The following is a 23,635-nucleotide window of genomic DNA, read 5'->3' as shown; positions in this document are numbered from 1 at the left end:
ATATATATATATATATATATATATATGTACAAGAGACGTTAGTCCTTTTGTTTCCTTCGGATACTTAGAAGTGGTAATTTTTTATTACAAAACTGAGATGGTGCTTTAAAAAGTTTTAAGACAATTTTATGGGCATTTCTAGTGATATTAAATATTCTTCCAAAAAAACCCAAGAAGTAGTCAAAATTTGTCTTTTGAAATGTAAGAATTCCCCCCTTTGTTAATAATACCCTATACTTAACACAAACAGACAGTTAACTTATAACCTAAAGATCATATAAATTACTGTTGATAAAAGTGGGTGAAACCACTTATCACTACATAATCTCTATGCGCCCATCTTAATGCTATATTTCATAAAGCAGTTAAGTCCATCATAAAACTTTGTACTTTACGCAACGGCCTTATCTAAACACATGCATTATGTGTCCCTTCTTAGGTTTCAATCCATGAAAATCCGCTAGGTAGTACCAGCCACTATAACACCAACCAATCATTCTAAACTTCACTATCAACTGGCTGAGGCTTATTTAACGTGTTACCAGAAATTAAACAGCATTAAGATTGCTAGGTAATAAACAAACTGTTGCTGTCATTTCATTTTCCTGTATTTTGTCTTTATAAAAGCAAAAATATTAAGGACTATAATATACTTTTCTTCTGGAAGTTACTGGAATAAGAAGGTAAGAGGCTAAATGTTTCATATTTATTTACTAAGTTTAATTCTAGAACACAATGAAATTTGGGGGAGTTCTATTTTTAATTTAATTCTATACTTATGTTTTGAAGATGACAGGAAACAATTGTGGAGAAATTTTTATTTGATGAACACTATCAAACTTTTTCACCAAAAAGTCATTATTATTAACATGAGCAAAAATTTGAGGTAGCTAAAGCTAACATCCAAACTTGAAATTCCTTGCCTGCTCCTAGTGAATTTCTCACAATTTCCAGAAATTGGGGGCTAAGTTTCCTAAATGCATGTTAACTATTGCATTAATACTCTTAAATTGATTGAATGGTCTGAAATGAAAGAAATTTAACTAACCTCTTTTCCTTCCTAGGTAGCAAATGTTTCTACATTTTAACTTTTTTATGCTAAAAAGTATTTGTCTTTATTAATTAGTAACGAATTTCCACCGAAATTATAAAGGCATTATATTACAGATTAAGAAAAATGATCAATGATGTTAAAGTCAAAAATGGAATTATTTCTTGAGAAAATACAAAGTGCAAATGAGAACATTAATTCAAATCAAAATTAAACATCAGAGTTTCAAATCTACCAATCTCTCAGCTTATTCAGAACATGAATAAATCAAGATTTTCTTCTGTGAAACTAGTATCCTTAAGAGAGAATTTATAGACTTTCATCAAGAAAAGCAGAGGAACCTTCTGGTCTGCTTAATGGGGTCATCAACTGTAACAGCAACTCCATGTGGGCTGTGCACCAATTTCCAGTGGAGATGCTGTTACTTTTGATGGCTACCAACTCACTTTAATGTAGAGATGTATTCAAGAAAGACAAAAAAAATTATGGTCACTTGATTCTCATTTGATTAAGGAGGAAAAAAAAGACAGCCTTTCATGCTGACAGTCTTTAAAAATTGACAAATAAAGAATTAACATCCATTTTTAAACATTAACTGTTATGTCAATTAAAGGACCAAAAATGGAAGAGGATTAGAGTCATTCAGAAATGGTGTACAGGAAAATGACCTATGAATTGACAGACAGTATGGTTGTTTGTCTGTCATCTCTGTAGGCCAATATTCTGTATATCTCTGCGACTTCAGAATCAGAAATCAACTATACCATGCAAGCAACACAACAGCAGATGCACAGAAAAGAATCTGTTACATACCATGTAAATGTATTGACTGTAAATAAAACATAAATGATACATAAAAGAAAATCTGCTTGTGTTTTTCTGACAAAGCTCACATTTATTTCACCTAGGTCACCGACCAATCGATCTATGTACCATTTTATTGTAGCGATTAAATAATGGTCAAATAAACCAGCTTGCTCTACTTACTAATACGTACATTGGTCCACTTGAATCACTTCAAGAAAACACCCTAAAAATCCTGCTCTCTAAATATGGAAAAGAATGAGGAACAAAGGCAGTGTCTTATAAAGGTTTCCTTAAAAGAAAACTCTCCAGTGTGGAATTTTAAGCAATTCTTGTGTAAACTTATCTCAACTTTAATTCTTAGTAGGGGAAATAAGATATTAGTTTTTATGTGATCAAGCTCTAAATTTTAAGAACAACATATGCAACAATATTTAGGCCAAAGAGTCTTAGCTCCAAGTTGTAATAATATTGCAATAGCCTTAAAATCACTTCCTGGTCTCTAACCTCTAGTTTCTTTTTCTAAAACATACCGTGACTCTTCATGCCGACTTAAAAGTTTAAATTCCTTAGCCTGGTATTCAAGATTCACTTCAATTTGCCCCAATCAATCTTTCTTAGGTGTTGATCTTTCTGTTCCCCTCACACAACCTGCAGCCCCGTTATGGTTCCTATATACATGCTACATTTTCCCCACTCTGGATCCTCAGCTCCTAATCCCACTACTTTCCCCCATTTCCTACCTAACCCTCCAGGCCCTACTCAAATGCCATATCCTTTATGACTGAAGCAAATGAGCTGTTTTAGGGTTCAATATTTCTTCAAGGCAGAGCCTTTAGCTCTTCCCTCTGGAGCATGTTGCCATAAGGTGTCAGATTACCCAGGAAGCAGTGATACAAGGAACATTTCAAAGTGAAAAGGAACTTTCACACCAAGGATACTAAGAACTACCTAAGATTGGCTAAAGGTCATTTAAAAAAACACAAAAAAACCCACTGTAGTCAACAATTTTAAAAAACCCTAAAATGCATATATTCACAAAAGTACCACCTAAAGAAATACTAACAATGTTGACAATGAAAAGCAGAACCTTTTTACAAAAATGATGATGAACCCCAAGGTAGGACATTCAACTCTGTCATCTCTCCATTACTTGAATTCTCCATTACTTGCTGGCCTCCATGCCCTCAAAACCCTCACTGAATCCTCAACTGATGAAATGTGAAAATACTTACCAAAACGCAAACTCTTTGCTCATGTTCTAGAATAACTTAGTAAAACATCCAAAACAAAATTACTCCAAAAAATGATAACCCAGGATGTATTCGCAAAAGAAATGATTAATATTCCCCTTTCCACATCTGTTAATAACAGCAACAATACTGAGAGCCACCTTAATTTACCAGAAGATAAACTAGCTAGATTATCACCTCATCAAGAGCAGGGACCATGTCAGTCTTGTTTACTGCCTCAAAAAAGGGTCTAGTATATGATTAGGGAAAACAATCTTCTTTTTACTGTGTAAGCTTTTCTACTCTGAATTGTTTACTAGGTTCATGTATTATCTTTCCAAATTAAAAAAAAATTAAGGAAAAAAGAAGAAATAACTAGGAATGTAATCATCACTAGAGTTAATTATGTGCATTCAACTATATTATAGTTTCTTAAATTTTAAATTACCTATACAATTACCTAATGCCATTTCTACTGATAGGGAGCATAGACTCAGAGTAAAAGACTGACACTAATTCCTGAAGAAAAATCACATACTGGGCTCCACCACTCAACACTGCTTATCTCTGGGCTCCTGACACCTTACCCCAGCACAGGGCACAGTCAGGGATAATGAATTCTCATAGGAAAATATTCACAGTCTTTGCTTCTACGTATCAATACTGAAAAAATAATTTAGTGTTTGTTAAAATTTCATCCATCTGAAAGGATCTTTCTGAAATTTATATTTTACTCCCCTCAAAAAAGATAGTTATTTTAGAATATTTTATTTAACATATATCAAGAGTTTTCAAAAGTCCACTATTTTTCCATTTTTGAAGAAAATGCAACTCAGTTTAAAATGTTGAAAATTTTAGAAAGAGTTCTACCTGTTGATCAAGAATTCATCTTTTGTCTTATGATGAAACACAGGAATTGGAACACCCCAAACTCTTTGCCTTGATATACACCAATATGGCCGCCTGTCCATCATTTCAACCATGGCATTCAGTGCTGATCCAGGAATAAATTTCACTTTTTTTAACAATTCCTGCAATTGATTCACAAATCAAGTCCAGTGAGAGAAAGCAGAACAAATTTTCTAGAACTGCCACTATTTATCCTAATACAGTTCTTTATTTTAGAGGTTTATAGTCATTTACATGCCCCCTCCCCCAACCAAAAAGAAACTAATCTAAAAAAAGCATAGATTTCAGAGCAAACGAGACAATGTTAAAATAGGACCACAAATGATCTAATAAATAACATTCAGAGCAGACTTCACCTTTGGAGGACGTGACAAGAAATTTTATACTAATTTCCAAGCACCCTAGATCAAAACTGGTAATAACAGGTTTAGTAGAAGTATTATACTTTATTAAACTACAGTTAAAATCAATTCAAACTTGATTTCAATAATTCTTTTTTAAATGCTTAAGAAATAAGCTACTATCTTAGGTGCACAAACAAGGACTGCAATATAACCTAATTTTACATAGTACGGTTTACAACATAGAATCTCAAAAATAAGTTACTTCCTATTTACTGGCTGTCTCTCAAGAACGCTCCTTCCCTCCACCTCCCGCCCAAAAAAGCTGTAAACTACTAGCATTTGCTTTCATTTGTTAATTACCAAGAAAAGAACTGTATAGCAAAAATGTTTTAAAATATCCGTAAGTGAAAATATAACTCCATTTTAAAAAGTCTCAAAGAAAGTCTCTCTACCCATCAATAAAAGCATTTTTACATTTTTAGAGCATGTTTAAACAGTTTCCTCGCTTATCTGAACCACCAGAAATCCCCTCCCCCAAAGCCCTTTGTAGCACCACCTACTGGTAGAATGGCAACATTCGCAATTTATTTTGACGTGATACTGACTTGATATTTGATTTTGTTAAGGAATAACTATTATTTTTTAAGGTGGTAAAAATGGCATTAAAATTATGTTTTAATTTTAAATGTCAGATATAAATGATGAAATATTTATGGAAAACATAATGCCTAAAAGTTGCTTTAAAATAATCCAATGGGTAGGAAGTGTAGCTAATGGGTAGGGATGCAGATAAAAATAAAATTGGCAAAAAGGTGATTATTGTTGAAGTTGGGTGATGGAAACATGGCAGTACATTATTCTCTCTATTTCTGCAAGGAACAACTGAAAATTTTTGATAAAGAAGTTAAAAAAACAATTTGGCTTCAGTATACTGCATCAGCATCAGACTCAGATGTTCTGCAACAAAAATCTGTGCAGAGCTGAAAGTTACAAATTATAACATTTACATGTAAGAAAAACAGGCTTCACAGAAATGTAAAAAACAGAACAAAACAAAGAAACGGTCCATAGCACAGTTATCCACTTTACATGAATGCAGAAAGTGTAAATTGCTTGCATAGCTTTGGCATGGACCCCAAATTGCCAGGTCAACAAATGAACCAACTAATAATAGCAATGCTACATGCAAGCTGTAAAGCAAAATATCTGTATACTCAGCCTGGTTACCAAATATATATTTGAGCTCTTTCATTTAATAGAATCAAGTTGTTCATGAGATACACCCACACAGATACATACATGTATTGAATGAAAGAGCTCAAATATATATTAATATTTAAAATGCCAATTATAAAATATTTGTTAACTCAAAAGAAATAGCTTTTCAAATGAACTGCAATTTCAATTTTAAGGAAGAAAAGAGTTTTAAAAGAGTTTTGCTGAATGCCTATTACGTGCCAGACACTGTTCTGGGAACTTTTATTCACTTATCTTGTGAGGTAGGCATTATTATCACTTTTATATAGACGAGGAAACTGAGGTTCTGAGAGGTTAAACAATTTGCTGAACTCAAGTCCTAATTCTATGCTATTTTCACTACACTAGGCAGGAAATTAGAGCAACTTAAACTCTTTAAGCATGATTTTCCACATGTGTATAATGAAGGGATGGATGGAAACCCAAGGTCCTTCCAGATCTAAAATTCTACAAGTTTATGAAACCAAATAATAATAGCATTAATCCCTCCTACTCCCAAAACCCTAGCCCAACCTCACATGTAAACCTTTCATACTGAGGGAATGATAAACCCAGCCCTTACAGTAGGATGCCTTTTATACCTTGGCTGTAGTCTTAATATCCGTGATATTTACAAACCACTGCTTGCTGGCACGAATAACTACTGGTTTCTTAGTCCTCCAGTCATAGGGATAGCTGTGTACCAATTTTTCCTCTTTCAACAAATTCTTTGCGGCCTGAAGCATCTTTATAACTTAAAAAACAATTAATAACAATTTACATTAGACACAATTAAAAAGCACTATGAAAATCCTAATAACTCTCTAAACTCCCAGGGAGTACTAAATCTGGGCCAACAGGTGACAGTAAGAGTAGCCATCTACCAGGTAGCAAAGGCATAATCCGGGAATCTCCGGGCAAAAAAAGCAGAAACTGTAAAACCTTAATCAGACTCCAAATTATGCCATTCCCATGGCTCTTCTTTTCAAAGATGACAGAGTACATCTAGAATTCTACATCTCAAATTCAGAGTCACAATCTTTCATACTATGAATCTTAAAACGGTCTCCAGGTAATCCAGAAGAAACCAGGTATACTGGGTTGAATTCTGTCCCCCCCAAAAGATAGGTTCAAGTCCTGGCCCCTAGTATCCTAGTACTTGTGAATGTGACCTTATTTGGAAATAGGGTCTTTGTAGATGTAATCTGCAATTAAGATGGATTAGAGTGGGCCCTAATTCCAATGCCTGGTGTCCTTCTAAGAAGAAAGGATACACAGAGACACACAGAGCAAAGAAGAACATGTTACATAGAGGCAGACTGGAGTGATACAGCTATAAACCAAAGAATGCCAAGGATTACCAGGAGCCACCAGAAGCTAGAAGAGGCAAACATGAATTTTTCCATAGAGCTTTCAGAGGGAGCAGAGCCTGGCCAACACCTTGATTTCAGACTTCTTGCCTCCAGATTGTGAGAGAATAAGTTTCTGTTGTTTACAGCCACCAAATTTATGGTAACTTGTGACAGGAGCCCTAGAAAATTAATATACCAGATCTAATTAGCCTTAGTTTTAGTGTGGGCAAAGAAAGGTTTTCATAGTACCTGGTCCTTGGATCCATATTTATAGAAAGGCAGAAAGACAACTCAAGACTGGAGGACCCCTAAAACTGTTCATACATCAACTATCCTATATGTATCAGTGATATAAGGGTTACAAACCAAGTGCGAGTGTCTGATTCATAGCATCTATTCCCAAGGTTGATTTCATCCTTCCACGAAACTAACACTGCTGATGACTATCTCTATAGTCCGAAAATAACATCACTCTCTGTTGACTGCCTTGACTTGCTTAAACAAGTAGAGCAACTCAAAGCAGAAGATGAAAAAGTGCTAAACTCCATTTTAAACCATGTGGCAAAATAAAATATAAATAAAATATAATTTTAGCTTTTTGTTTCTGTTGAAAGTACAAAATGAGAGAAATGTCAGCAAAGGTTACTTCTGGCTGCTTTTCAGAAAATACATATTTATGATACCAACATAGACAGTACTCACCCGCATCTGTTCCCTCTTCAAGAACAGCTTTGTTTTGCAGTTCAGGACCTGCAGCATCTGTGAAAACTCCATCTTCATTCACTAAACAATCCTACAAAGAGTCATTTTGAACAATTAAAATAAAGTATCAAGACATTTCATCTTATGACAATATCTAGCAAAGCAGTATACTACATAAAACATCTCATTAGAGTCTAGTCTTTCACTACACTGAAAATTTGGGTACTTCTTATTAAGTCAATCAGAATTTGTGAATTTACACATTTAAATCACCAAAGGGAAAATGTATTATTTAAACATACACCTAAAGTTTAATTACAAAAACTAACAAAATATACTAAAAACCTCTATTAATTTACAGATCTATGGCAGTGTACATACATTGTGACAACTTTGAGACTTGCCTTTAGCTAAATGGAAAAACTTGCTAAGTAACTGACGTGTGTCAAATAAATTTAGAGAAGACTGTTTAGTCTGAAAAAAACCCCAAAAACTGGCTCTTTTCAACTATTTAGTAAAACCCACTTGCCATTTTTCAGGGACTGAAAGTAATTTGTCTATGTGACTTAATACTTGGAAAAAAAAATGCCCCCATTTACTATGTATTCTTCAATTCTAACTCTGTGACAATTTTGTGTTAATTCTGGGAAATCGTTCTCAATTAGTATGAGTTAATGAGGCTTTGGAGGCTTATTGCACAGAAGCATTTCACAACTTAACTATGATGACAAAAATTACCGTTTGTTATCAAAAGTAAAGACGTTAGTTAGGGTTTATCGCTTTAATTCTACAAAAGCAATAATTTAAGAGGAAAAAAGAGGAGCAGTACCATGGACAAGTTGTGTTGAGAAGCTACACTGTAATCTTCCATACCATGAGCTGGGGCTGTGTGAACCAACCCTGTTCCTTTTGTCATGGTCACATGATTGGCAGGTAAAAGAGGAGACACCCTTTCAGAAAGGAAAGGATGAGCACAAGTACCATTTTCCAAGTCAACACCTGTGGGGAAAGAAAGCCACAATTTAGAATTATTTTATATAGCAATTCTTCTACCTCTTTAAGAATAGCAATCAACATCAGGTGAAAAGAGCAGAATCTGGGATAAGACTGGGCTCAAATTCTGGCTTTCCCTTTTACTTGTTCTGTGACCTTCAGGAATCTATAAAATGTGAACAATTATGCTTCCGACCTCAGAGGTCTGCTGTGAACATAAACTGGGTTAATGCACGTTAAGCATTTTGGGTACTTATCACAATACTTGCCACATTGTAAATGCTTTAAAATATTAGCAATTATTATAACAAATAGATAATCAAATGAATCCAAAAAAACTTCTCTAATTTATGTGCAGTTATGTACCTTTTAGAATAGAGGACAAAAAAATTCTAGATCAACAGGTCAATGACTAGTAGGTTCTAATACTATTTCTGCGGGAACTCATAGCTTTTCATAATGTTACCCTAAAAAGGTAAGAGATGATAAATAATACCTGACAGTTACTGGGCACCCACATGTACTAGACTCAACATAAATTCTTACCTCATCTTTATAATACGACAAAGCAGCTAACATTATCCCCAACTTACAAATCAGAAAACAAGAATATATAGGCCAGGAATGAGAAGTATATATATTCCTCTGAAACATGGTGGCTAAAAATGGCAATCAATTAATTTTTCACAAAGTAATAATTTGAAACAATAATGCAGTCTAGAAAAATGACCTTTAAATTTAACCTTAATACTTTCAAAAACCTTTTGAGAATGCCACTCAACTTCTGTAACAACATTTAACATATCAAAGAAGTCTATTAATACCTTTTGCACTTAAAAAAGAGGTGGGCTGTGGTTAATAATACTGTGCTATATATTTGAAAGTTACTAAGAGATTAGATCTTAGAAGTTCTCATCACAAGAAAAAAAAATTGCAACTATGTGTGATGATGGATGTTAACTAGACTTATTATGGCGATCATTTCACAATATATACAAATATTGAATCATTATTTTGAATGCCTGAAACTAATATAATCTTATATATCAATTACATATCAATTTTTTTAAAAAAAGAGGTGAGAGAGGGGTATGGAGTAAAGAATATACTGGAGCCTCTAAGTTACCTAATGCACCAACAAGGTCCAAATGGTATTAAATATTAAACATTTTGGAGCTTCTTTCATGCCTTTGACATTAAAAACCTTTTGACTTTTGTTAAGTTTGTTTAAACCTCTAACTGGCTTATATCTAAACCAGTGCATTTTGAGGCCTTCCTTACTTTGCTAGGCAATCTTTCCATTTTTGATTATCTAGTCTTGTGATTTTTTTTTCCTTTTGTAAGAAACTCAAAGATATATCATCCCTAAGGATCAAAGGTAATTTTAAACTTCCCTAGATTTCCATGGTTTTATTTCTTTTTTTTTTTAACATCTTTATTGGAGTATAATTGCTTTACAATGGTGTGTTAGTTTCTGCTTTATAACTAAGTGAATCAGTTATAAGTATACATATGTTCCCATATCTCTTCCCTCTTGCATCTCCCTCCCTCCCACCCTCCCCATCCCACCCCTCTAGGTGGTCACAAAGCACTGAGCTGATCTCCCTGTGCTATGCGGCTGCTTCCCACGAGCTATCTAATTTACGTTTGGTAGTGTATATATGTCCATGCCACTCTCTCACTTTGTCACAGCTTACCCTTCCCCCTCCCCATATCCTCAAGCCCATTCTCTAGTAAGTCTGCCTGGCTATTGTATATAGAGCTGCAATGAACATTGTGGTACATGACTCTTTTTGAATTATGGTTTTCTCACGGTATATGCCCAGTAGTGGGATTGCTGGGTCGTATGGTGGTTCTATTTGTAGTATTTTAAGGAACCTCCATACTGTTCTCCATAGTGGCTGTATCAATTTACATTCCCACCAACAGTGCAAGAGGGTTCCCTTTTCTCCACACCCTCTCCAACATTTATTGTTTGTAGATTTTTTTGATGATGGCCATTCTGACTGGTGTGAGATGATATCTCATTGTAGTTTTGATTTGCATTTCTCTAATGATTAATGATGTTGAGCATTCTTTCATCCATAGTTATATTTCAAAATCAGCCACTACTTCAGAAGTCCCAAATTATAGCTTACTAAGGATCCTTTTGATAGAAATGCTATCTTGGTAATAACTTTCAGACTTTATTCAATTTCCTTATTAAAATCATATACCCCAAAATAAATATACTTATTTCCTTCCTTGCTCTTTGATCAAATGAGATAAAAATAATTTTTCAGTAATTTAATTTTGAATAAAATTTTAGAGGGAAATTTGTGCATTGTATGTTGTACAAAGGGCATGTGTCTAATTTTCCACTGGCTATTTGCCAAAAATGTTTTTTTTAATCTATTGTGCCTTTGTCAATGTTCACATTTTCTATACTCCTATCATGTTCAATGCATATTCTCCTTCAGTTTAATCAATGTAATATATATTCTAGAAAGGTAGAAGCCATATATGTTTTGACTCACAATGAGCAATCTTCAGCAAGGTACTGAACTCAGATCAACCCAATATTTTGATGACTTTGATGGTCAGAATACCTGTAAATTCTTACCTGAAAATGTTGAAATAACCTCAAATGTTGTTTCCAAAGTAGAAGCAACAGATGTTACTTTATCTGCAGCCAAAAAGTAGAAGTCCCCAGATTTGGAACACTTCACGACAGCATACCTAAAATAAAATTTTAGGAGTAAATTACTAATAATGAAAAAACAAAAACCACAGGTAACATTTTAAATGTTTTACATCATTTTAGAAAAACTAACTTTAAGATCAAAAAAGTACTATTTTTAAGGGACTTCATTCCTTACCTTTCTGTTTTCTTTTCCAAAAAAGGTAGAAATAAGGTCTTAAGTAGAATCCTCTAAAGCTTAATAAAATCTATATGAACTAAAGCTTATAATCTTTAATCTATATGAACTAAAGCTTAATAAAATCTATATGAACTAAATCTATATGAACTAAGTTATAATTCACTAATTTTAAAAGGATAATAAGGATTAAATAAGATCAAAATAATGCTAAAAATGGAACTGATCCTATTTGTGGATAAAACAAAAATTGCAATAATATACCTACTTTGATTCTGGCATATAACAAACAGCCTGATTGGCTGGAATTGTCCAAGGCTGGGTGGTCCAGACTAAGAAACTAACAGGAGATGAACCATCTGTGAAAATAAAATTTCAAATATGCTAGCAAATCAAATGTTATAATTCCATAACTTTAATAAACTCAAGCAACAGATAAATCTTACCTATAAGAGATGCCAACTTAGGAGAAGGTTTCAAGAGAGGAAATTTTACATATACTGAGCAACTGACATGCTCTGGATTATATTCAAGTTCTGCTTCAGCCAATGCAGTCCTAAGGTTTAAAAATATTAAACATAAATATTTGGAACCCTCACAAAATTCTTCCCTTTAATACCAAAAAGACATAAATACCTTGATGAGGGAGACCAAAACACAGGTTTATAAGATCGATAAATCAAGCCCTATAAAAGACAAAGGAAAATGAAAGCTGGAATTCTGTAACACGTATTTTAACATACTCAAAGAAAAAAAAACTTTTATTACCTTATCATACATTTCGTAGAAAATTCTCAACTGTTTGGCTTCATATCTTCCATCAAATGTATAGTAGCAATTATTCCAATCTGCCATTATTCCCCAACGAATAAATGACGATTTCTGTTTCTCAATTGCTGCTTTGGCAAATGATCTAGCTAAAAACAATAAAGAAACAAAAAGCTTTTGAAACAAATTAATTCAAATTCTTAAACATGGTTTAGCATGTATCTCTCTAAATGTAGGTACTGTACACAATTTAGACTATGCAAATTTTTAATAGGAAAATTATCTGAAAAAGTGTTCAGAAGATACCTACAACAAATTCTAAAATTAACTAAAATTTCAAAAGTTAAAATTTTGTTACCATCTCCTCTATTATTGAGAGATCATAAAATGAACTTACTTTTAGAAAAAATAAACTGGAAAAGTTATTCTTCATATTTCTTAGTTTAAGAAAAGGTCAGAGAATAATTCTTATTTCATTATATATACACACACACAAAATTAATCAGTACAACCAATAATACTCTTTCACATAAGGAAATATGAAATCTTCTCAATCATATCCAATTATAAAATAGTTTAGGGACTTCCCTGGTGGCACAGTGGTTAAGAATCCCCCTGCCAATGCAGGGGACATGGGTTCGAGTCCTGTTCCAGGAAGATCCCACATGCCATGGAGCAACTAAGTCCGTGCGCCACAACTACTGAGCCTGTGCTCTAGAGCACGCAAGACACAACTACTGAGCCCGAGATACTGAAACCCACGTGCCTAGAGCCCGTGCCCTGCAACAAGAGAAGCTGCCACAATAAGAAGCCCATGCACCACAACGAAGAGTAGCCCCCACTCACCACAACTAGAGAAAGCCCGCACGCAGCAGCAAAGACCCAAAAATAAATAAACATTGAGGAGCCCTTAAAAAAATTAAAAAAAAAAAAAAAACAGTTTAATATATAAGAACAGAAAGAGGACTTCCCTGGTGGCGCAGTGGTTAAGAATCCGTCTGCCAAAGCAGGGGACATGGGTTCGATCCCTGGTCCAGGAAGACCCCACATGCTGCAGAGCAACTAAGCCCGTGTGCCACAACCACTGAGCCTGCGCTCTAGAGTCCATGAGCCACAACTACTGACCCCTGTGTCACAACTACTGAAGCCTGTGCACCTAGAGCCCATGCTCCACAACAAGAGAAGCCACCGCAATGAGAAACCCGCGCACCACAACGAAGAGAAGGCCTGGCTCACCCCAACTACAGAAAGCCCGCGTGCAGCAACGAAGACCCAACTCAGCCAAAAAAATTAATTAATTTTTTAAAAAAAGAAAAAGGATAGACGAGCCCTCCCTGACACATTCTATGGAAGGAAAGGATCAAAAAAGAGATCTTTTAAAAAAATTTTTAATTTAAAATTTACTTTTGGTTTAGCACCTAAAATAGGTCAAGTCCTAGCCAAGAAAGTAAATAAAAACATTGACCCAAATCATAATTTCAACAAAATGTGAAGACTAAAGAACTGAAAAATGTACTTGGATGTGTTCACAAATCTTTCCTTCATTTCTGAACATAAGTTCTCATAAAAGTCAATTACACAAAATCTTAATTTTCTTTGACACAAAGTGGTTTCCAACAGATCTCATTATAAGCGAAAAACAATAGCAAAAACCAAAAAACAACAGGTGTCTTTGATAAAGCCCTTTTACAAGGAAGCAGTGTTTACAAATACCATTTTAAACAGAAATAGAGATTATTTACCTTTCTCTCTAATTTCCATAGCTGAAAGATTCTGAGCTTTTCCACCAAGTTCTGATAATACCTTTATTTCAATGGGTAACCCATGACAATCCCAGCCTGGCACAAAATGTATTTTGGAACCTCTCATCATATGGTATCTGTTGGCTATATCTTTCAAAATCTGCAAAGATAAAATGATAATCATCATTCATACATAAAGCATGTGGCCTACAATTTATATTCTCTTAATATTATTTTAAAACACTAAGAAAACCTAATTTTAATAAGATTTATATAGAATTACCTATTAAATCTACCAACTCCCTCAAGTTCTACATAAACACAAGAGTAACAAATACCTGATTTTTAAAATGCCATTAACTCCCCCAGAAGGAAGTTGAATTATAAGAGATTCTAAAGTGAAAAATATGACATCCACATTTACTAATTTGTTTGTAAAGTTGGAGTATGCAAATATGCAAATCATACTATCTTTTTAAGAAATAATTTGAGGGCTTCCCTGGTGGCTCAGTGGTTAAGAATCCGCCTGCCAATGCAGGGGACCTGGGTTCGAGCCCTGGTCCGGGAAGATCCCACATGCCGCGGAGCAACTAAGCCCGTGCGCCACAACTACTGAAGCCCGCACGCCTAGAGTCCATGCTCTAAAACAAGAGAAGCCACCGCAATGAGAAGCCTGCACACCACAATGCAGAGTAGCCCCCACTCGCCACAACTAGAGAAAGCCCGCGCGCAGCAACGAAGACCCAATGCAGCCATAAATAAATAAATAAATTATTTATTTAAAAAAAGAAATAATTTGAACTTTCTAAATATCAGAGTACAAATTACAAATTTGCTTTACTCTTATGAAAAAAAATTATTAATGTGAAAAATCCAATATTATGTATATTTAGTTAATAAATACTATAGAATCAATGCAGAATTTATAATGTACTCAGAATATGAAATATCATGGTTAACTTTTTTTTTTTTTTAATGGCCGCACCTCACACAGCATGTGGAACTTCCCTGATCAGGGATCAAACCTGCACCCCCTACAGTGGAAGCAAGGAATCTTAACCACTGGACCACCAGGGAAGTCCATGGTTAATTTTGTTATTACTGAAACCCTAAATAAAACAATAGACCTCTTCACTTAGTATAGTTCCAGAACTGTTTCTCAGCTCATTTTAGATAGTAGGGGGCAGCAGAGTCTTTTAAAAAATATATTACCACTAAAAAATGGGGGCTCAGGGACTTCCCTGATGGTACAGTGGTTAGGACTTCGCCATCCATTGCAGGGCGTGCAGGTTTGATCCCTGGTCTGGGAGCTAAGATCCCACATGCCTCGTGGCCAAAAAACCAAAACATAAAACAGAAGCAATATTGTAACAAATTCAATAAAGACTTTAAAATTGGTCCACACCAAAAAAAAAAAAAAATCTTAAAAAAAAAAAAAGGGGGGGCACAAAGACAAAGGACAGATTTGGCTCCAAGCTTAACTCCTTCTTCCCAAAACTGAATAGTGCAGCAGTCCAGAAAAATATTTCTTCCTTTCCATGTCTCTCAAAAGTAGAAAAGACAATACACATTCTTCCCACCCACCCCTTCTTCCACATAAAAGTCTTTCTAACTTCTTACCAAAGGGCAGGGGGGCCTTGTGATCTGGGTGGTAGTCATACTGCATAAACATTCATCTACTGATATATACTTAAGATCTGTACACTTTATGTTATGTATATTACTTAAATCAATCAATATAAATAACATCCTTCCCACTTATCCCTATTCAACGTTATTTTATTTATTTAATTATCTGTCCCTTCTCCCTATATGAGAAAATATAAACTCTCTGAAACCAGAGATTCCATCTGTCTTCTTCATCCGTAAACTCCAAGCATTTAGAATGGTATCTGGAACTATTCTAAAGTACTTATTGAATAAAGGAATGCATGCATATATGTTCTAGACTGTGATGTCTTATACAGTAGTCACTAGCCAACAACAGCTAATAAGCATCAAAATTGGCTAGTCTAAATTGAGATGTACTGTAAATATAAAATACATACCAGATTTCTAATACTTAATACCCCCAAAAAGAATGTGAAATATTTCCAACAAAATTTACAATGGCTATATGTTAAAATGATGGCTCAGATATGTTGAGTTAAACATAATATTAAGATTAATTTCATCTATTTCTTTTGAAATATTTTTATGTGGCTACTAAAAAAATTTAACTTACCTATGTGGCTCACATTTGTAGCTTGCAACATTTCTACTTTACAGTGCTGCTATCCATCATGTTGACCGAAAGGCATCATTTAAGCTACTTTTAATTATTTAACTAAAATTTTAATTTACTCATGAGCTAATAATTAACAATGTCCCTAACAAGGAAAGACAGAAGCCTTTATTAGAAGCCTCTAGTAAAAGAAACAGCAGGGATGCAACAGGAATATTTTCCTAATTGCTCAGTATCAAACATTACCCTCCTCCTCTCCAAATAAGTTCCTCCATACCTTTAAGAGCCATTTGTCTCTTTTGGTCACGACAGTCCTCTCTGCCCTCATTTCTCCTTTTGTTTTTCATTTTCCTATCACAATACTCATGTATTCCTTTGTTTAACAGACAAATATTTGAATGCCTGCAATGTGCCAAGCACTGTCCTAGGAACCTAGAGTATGGCAGTAAACAGGAGAAACAAGGTCCTTCTTCAGATGGAGGAAGACAGAAAATAAACATATTCACTCACTATGAAGTTAAAACCATGATAAAGGGTTTGAAAGAGGCGTGTGGGTGGTGGTGGTGGCACTATTTTACAGGGACATCAGTAAACCTGAAGAGACGACATCTGAACAGAGATATGAAGGAAATGAGGAAGGGAGCCATCTGAACATCCGGGATGTATCCCAAGCAGAGAAAAACAAGCAGAACTATACATGGCACTGTCTGAGGAAGAATAAGAACTGTTCCTCCTCTAGTTCCAAAGTGCTCAAGGTCTTGGACAGAGCCTCCAACTAGGCACAGAAGAGACAGTTTTGTGGGGTGCCTCAGTTTTTCAGAGAATTACTCCTCAATCCTTAAGCCATGTGGGGCCTACTGCCCTCCATTCCAGCTCTAAGGGTGAACACATGATCCACTGCAGCCATCAACGTATTTTATCCCCAAGTCCAAATTGATTACTTCAGGGATAGACTTGTGACCCAAAACAGGCCAAGTAGATTCAATTACAGGACTTGTGTAAGAACTGTTAGAAAAGAAAGGATGGAAGAATGTAAGCCTGAAAATGTTGGGAAATGAGGGGTGGGGGTAAGGGTGAGGGTACACACATCAAAAGGGGGGAAAGGCTGCCTAAAAGTGAGAGAGAAACCAACCCCTAATATTATCTGAGTCCCTGGGTGCAGCCATGCAAGGAGCTAAAACTACCATTAAAACGGTCAATAAATTCCCTTTTTTGATTAATCCAGATAGAGTTGGCTTTTCTATTCCTAGGAACCAAAAGAATCTGGAACAGTAGAGTTTTGTGTTGGACTTTTATTATAACATACAGTCTCATTGAGTGTATTAAAAACAAGAGACTAGGCTATCTTTCTCAAATTAATTTAAGGTGTCTTCACTTAACATATGCAGCAGAAAGTTCCAGAAGAAGAATGGAAAAGTCAGCCTTAAATAATTTAAAATAGAAGAAATGACTTAAAAGCAACAACTTTAAAGCAAAGATAATACCTATTAAAGCTTCTGTGTGGTAAATAACAATATATTAGACTAAAGATTAGTCCAGACACCTGTTTTGTCTTATTGATCTGAACCACAACCAGATAATACTGCAGGATATTCCTATCAGATAGAGCAATTCAGTCCTCAGTCTTCCTCTAAATTTTCTTGACTATTTAAACTCATTTACTTTCCAGATTTACTTTTTAGCCATTAAGAACATTCAAAAATTTTTTCTGTAAGTGACGCCCTTCCTTTGCCAGAGAGGTATCAGTGAAAACTAGCTAAAACAGAAAGTTTTAAATAAGATGCCAAATCTCACAATACAGAAAATGCCAAGGTTTCAACAAAAATTCACTCATACCCAAAACCAGGAAGATCTGAAACTGAATAAAAAGAGTCACTAGATAACCAAGACTGAGACGAGAGAAATGTTAGAATAACCTGAAAAAGACTTTAAAGTAACCATGATAAAAATGCTTAAATGACCAACTGTGAACACACTTGAAAAATATGAAAAAAGAGAAAGCCTCAGCAAAGAGTCAGTAGATATCCAAGAAAAAGTAAATGGAAAATGTTTTTTCTTATATTTGATATCTCAATTTTATTGAGCTATCAAATGCAAATTTTAAAAGAGAAAAGTGCAATAAGTGAAATAAAAAGTTCTGTAGATGGGCTCAACTACAGAATGGAGGGGAAAAAGGGAAGAACCACTAACCTTGAAGTCAGAACAATAAACGACCCAATCTAAAAAGAAGAGAGAAAAAGGACAGAAAAAAAATATCACAGAGCTGTGGGACTATAACAAAAGATCTAACTTTGGTGCCACTGCTGCCCTGAAAGGAGACTTTTTCAGAGCTGAAAAAGGTACACAAAAAAATAATGGCTGAAAACTCCCCAAACTGCCATGAGACATAAACCTATAAATTCAAGAAGCTTAACAAAATCCAGAGGAAAAATCCAAAGAAATCCATGTCAAGACACATAATCATTAAACTTTTGAAAATAAAAATGTCTTGAAAGCAGCCGGAGAAAAATGACATGTTGTTTATTAGGGGAAAAATAATTTAAAAGACAGCAAAGTTTTCATTAAAAAACATGGAGGCCAGAAAGAAGTGGAACAATATTTTTCAAGTGCTAAGAAAAAACTGTCAATCCAGAAAGCTATATACACTGAAAGTATACTTCAAGAATGGAAAGAAATCAAGACACTATCAGATGAAGGAAAACTAAAAGGACATGTGACCAGCAGACCTATCCTAAGGAATGGCTAAAGAAAACTGTCTAAACAGAAAAAAAACAATAAAGCAGAGATGCTGAAACATCAAGAAGGAAGACAAAGTATGGTAAACAAAAATATGGGTAAATATAATAAACGTTCCATTTCCTCAAGTCATCTAAATTATGTTTCACAGTTGAAAAGATAACTGTCAAACACTGTCTTATATGGACCAAAATACATGCAGAGGAAATATGTAAACCAAGCTAAAAGCAAGGGAAGGAAAAAAGATATAAAGGGACAACATGCTTCTAAATAATCCATGGATCAAAGAACTCTCAAAGGAAATTTTAAAAATACGATGAAATGAATCAAATTGTAAATTCAACATGACAAAATCTGTGGGACACAAGCTACAGGAATGATGACACAGAAATTTATAGCAATAAAATACATACATCAGAAAAGAATAAAAGTCTGATCAATAATATAAAGTCTTACCTCAAGAACTAGAAAAAGAAAAACAAATGAGCCCAATGCAGGCAGAAGCAAGGAAACAATAAAAAAAAAAAAAACAGAAATTGATGAAATTAAGAACAGAAAAATAAAAGAAAAATCAAAACAACAGAATTTGACTTCAGGCATGACAGTGTAAAAAAACTACATGGATGGAATTGCCAGGAAAACTGGTGAAAATAATTTAAAACCCTAATCATTTAAAGCTTCTGGAGGGACTTCCCTGGTGGCGCAGTGGTTAAGAATCCCCCTGCCAATGCAGGGGACACAGGTTCAAGCCCTGGTCTGGGAAGATACCACATGCCACGGAGCAACTAAGCCCGTGCGCCACAACTACTGAGCCTGAGCTCTACAGCCCGTGAGCCACAACTACCGAGCCCACATGCCACAACTACTGAAGCCCATGCACCTGCAGCCCATGCTCCGCAACAAGAAAAGCCACAGCAACGAGAAGCCCGTGCACCCCAATGAAGAGTAGCCCCTGCTCGCTGCAACCAAGACCCAACCCAGATATAAATAAATAAATAAGTAAATTTATATTTAAAAATAAATAAAGCTTCTGGAAATGGTCCTAATGGCATATAGCAAAGGAAGAAATATCTAAACAAGAAAAATGCCATGAAAGTTTGGCAAGAAAAATGAGAACCAAGACCACTCCCTCCCTCCAGCCTGCCAGCTCTGTGAGGCCCACTCCACTCCAGACCATGCAGCCAAGGACACAGGGCTCCCTGGGGAGAGCAGGGGGTCAGCATTTATGATCCTGTTCCACAAGGTCAAGATTCTCTACTTCTAAGACCCCACTCATGGAACAGAAACTTTACCGTGTGTGAGAGTCTGCTGGGAATACTGGAGCTCTAATCACCCTTGTTTGGGCTCATGAAATGGTGGTTCCACACCAGGAAAAACAGTTCAAGAAGATCTCAGGCTACTGACCCTCCCGATGGGTGCTCAGCTCCAAAAGTTGGGGTGTCTCTCACAAAGAAGTGTAGTTTTCCCCACTCCCAGTTCCAGAGTGCTGCCTGGCAGGTTCTGCCTGTGGGAAGGAGAAGCGGGCAGTAAAACAAATAGCTCTTACTCTCCTCCCAGCAACAGAGCAAGGAGAGGTTCAGGCCTAAGAGGGCTGTGAACAAGAGTAGAGGCTGTGGTGAAAGGCAACTGGGAAAAGGTTCATAGATTCAAGATGACAGAGCTGAACTCTAGGCCAGCTCATTTGCAGGAGAGAAGACGGCTGGGAGGAGTCCTCCTGGGATCAGAACAAGAATCAAAGACTGACCTCAGGAACCAATACTTCAAAGGACCCCAAATTTGATTGAATTAATCTATAAAACACTTCATGCCCAAGGGCACTGTTGAAAACAAGAGAGCCAAGAGCTGGAAAATTTCAGAACAAAATAGATGGATGCTGGCAGGGAAAGAGGATGGGAGCCCTGCCAAGACCAGTATCCTCTCAGGGTGACTGAGCATATCCAAAGCTGCTTCTCCCTGGGAAACAACATCAGAGGCTTAACACCAGAGAAAAATGGGACGGGGTGGGACCAGACTTCATGAAAATAATCCTGCCAGTCACCAAACATATAAACAAGCAAATTACAATGAAAAGCCAGGGCAGAAAGCAGGCAGTGGCAGAAAGACCAATATACAGACTTATTATAATATATTACTAGAATGCCTAACTTCCAAGAACAAAAAAAAATTACAAGACATACAAAGAAATACAAAAGTATGGCACATAAACTGAAAAAAGAGCAGGCAACATCAACTACCTATGAGAGCAACCAAATGTCAGGCTAACAGGAAAAGAATTCAAGACTGCCATTATAGACATGTGTAAAGGGGAATTCCCTGGCAGTTCAGTGGTTAGGCCTTGGCACTTTCACTGCTGTAGGCCTGACTTCGATCCCTGGTTGGGGAACTAAGATCCCACAAGCCACGTGGCATGGCCAAAAAAAAAAAAAATGTGTAAAGAACTTAAAGGAAACGAGAATTAAAGCGATAAAGGGAGAAATGATAATGATAATAATGTCATATCAATAGAAAATACCAATAAAGAGACAGAAATTGTTATTTTTGTTAAAAAGACCAAAAGGGGAATTCCGGAGTTGAAAATAATAGCTGAAACAAAAAATTCCCTAGAGGGGCTCAACAGTATATATGACCTGGCAGAAGAAATAACTAGTGAATGTGAATACAGAGCAATAGAGATTACATAAAACAAAGAAAAAAGAGAAAGAAGAACAGAAAAAAATGATCAGAGCCTCACAGAAATGTGGAACATGCATATTCAGTATACGAACATAATGGAAGGAATGGGAGTTTCAGAGGAAAGGAAAGGAGCTTAAAAATATACAAAAAAAAGGGGACCTTCAAGATGGTGGAGGAGTAAGACATGGAGATCACCTTCTTCCCTACAAATACATCAGAAATACATCTACACGTGGAACTGCTCCTATAGAACACCTAATGAACGCTGGCAGAAGACCTCAGACCTCCCAAAAGGCAAGAAACTCCCCATGTACCTGGGTAGGGCAAAAGAAAAAAAGAAAAAACAGACAAAGAATAGGGACGGGACCTGCACCAGTGGGAGGGAGCTGTGAAGGAGGAAACATTTCCACACACTAGAAGCCCCTTCGCAGGCGGAGACTGCGGGTGGCAAAGGGGGAAAGCTTCAGTGCCGCAGAGGAGAGCGCAGCCACAGGGGTGCGGAGGGCAAAGCGGAGAGATTCCCGCACAGTGGATCGGTGCCAACCAGAACTCACCAGCCTGAGAGGCTTGTCTGCTCACCCGCCGAGGCGGGCGGGGGCTGGGAGCTGAGGCTCGGGCTTCGGAGGTCAGATCCCAGGGAGAGGACTGGGGTTGGCAGCGTGAACACAGCCTGAAGGGGGCTAGCGCACCACAGCTAGCCGGGAGGGAGTCCGGGAAAAGTCTGGAGCTGCCGAAGAGACAAGAGACATTTTCTTCCCTCTTTGTTTCCTGGTGCGCGAGGAGAGAGGATTAAGAGCGCTGCTTAAAGGAGCTCCAGAGACGGGCGCGAGCCGCGGGCTATCAGCGCAGACACCAGAGACGGGCATGAGACGCTAAGGCCGCTACTGCCGCCACCAAGAGGCCTGTGTGCGAGCACAGGTCACTATCCCCACCTCCCCTCCCGGAGCCTGTGCAGCCCGCCACTGCCAGGGTCCTGGGATCCAGGGACAACCTCCCTGGGAGAACACGCGGCGCGCCTCAGGCTGGTGCAACGTCACACCAGCCTCTGCCGCACAGGCTCGCCCCGCATTCCATACCCCTCCCTCCTCCCAACCTGAGTGAGCCAGAGCCCCCAAATCAGCTGCTCCTTTAACCCTGTCATGTCTGAGCGAAGAACAGATGCCCTCAGGAGACCTACATGCAGAGGCGGGGCCAATCCAAAGCTGAACCCCAGGAGCTGTGCGAACAAAGAAGACAAAGGGAAAACTCTCCCAGCAGCCTCAGAAGCAGCGGATTAAAGCTCCACAGTCAACTTGAAGTGCCCTGCATCTGTGGAATACGTGAATAGACAACGAATCATCCCAAAATTGAGGCGGTGGACTTTGGGAACAACTGTAGACTTGGGGTTTGCTTTCTGTATCTAATTTGTTTCTGGTTTTATGTTTATCTTAGTTTAGTATTTAGAGCTTATTAACACTGGTAGATTTGTTTACTGATTTGGTTGCTCTCTTCCTTTATATATATATATATACACACATATATACACACACACACTTGTAATACTTTTCTCTTTTTCTGAGTGTGTATGTGTATGTTTCTTTCTGTGATTTGCTGTATAGCTCTGCTTTTACCATCTGTCCTAGGGTTCTATCTGTCCGTCTTTTTTGGTTCTTCTTTTTAGTATAGTTTTTAGCACTTCTTATCATTTGTGGATTGGTTTTTTGGTTTGGTTGCTCTCTTCCTTTCTTTTTTGCTTTTCTTCTTTTATTACTTTCCTATTTTTTTATTTTTAATAATAATTTTTTTACCTTTTTTTCATTGTTCACTTTTTTTACAAGATGTTGGGGGTAGGAGTTTATTAATTTATTTATTTTTGCTGTGTTGGGTCTTCGTTTCTGTGCGAGGGCTTTCTCTAGTTGTGGCAAGCGGGGGCCACTCTTTATCGTGGTGCATGGGCCTCTCACTATCACGGCCTCTCTTGTTACGGAGCACAGGCTCCAGACACGCAGGCTCAGTAGTTGTGGCTCACGGG

The 23,635-nt window shown here is 36.7% G+C and overlaps 1 protein-coding gene across 1 annotated transcript in view; it reads right to left on the bottom strand.

Annotated features, from left to right (window-relative positions):
- The window catches only part of IARS2 (isoleucyl-tRNA synthetase 2, mitochondrial), a 90,770-nt gene that overhangs the window by 31,636 nt on the left and 35,499 nt on the right, over positions 1-23,635 (bottom strand). Inside the window, exons 3-12 of the mRNA XM_007129266.4 lie at positions 13,992-14,151; positions 12,250-12,398; positions 12,118-12,167; positions 11,928-12,037; positions 11,750-11,840; positions 11,226-11,341; positions 8,460-8,629; positions 7,631-7,721; positions 6,179-6,330; positions 3,958-4,118 (exon numbers count right to left, since the gene is read on the bottom strand). Coding sequence (XP_007129328.2) covers positions 3,958-4,118; positions 6,179-6,330; positions 7,631-7,721; positions 8,460-8,629; positions 11,226-11,341; positions 11,750-11,840; positions 11,928-12,037; positions 12,118-12,167; positions 12,250-12,398; positions 13,992-14,151 — 1,250 coding nt within the window. The remainder of the gene's footprint in view (positions 1-3,957; positions 4,119-6,178; positions 6,331-7,630; positions 7,722-8,459; positions 8,630-11,225; positions 11,342-11,749; positions 11,841-11,927; positions 12,038-12,117; positions 12,168-12,249; positions 12,399-13,991; positions 14,152-23,635) is intronic.

The sequence above is a fragment of the Physeter macrocephalus genome, chromosome 4 (genome assembly GCF_002837175.3).
Source record: "Physeter macrocephalus isolate SW-GA chromosome 4, ASM283717v5, whole genome shotgun sequence".
Taxonomy (NCBI): domain Eukaryota; kingdom Metazoa; phylum Chordata; class Mammalia; order Artiodactyla; family Physeteridae; genus Physeter; species Physeter macrocephalus.
This window is presented reverse-complemented; position numbering and strand designations above follow the sequence as displayed.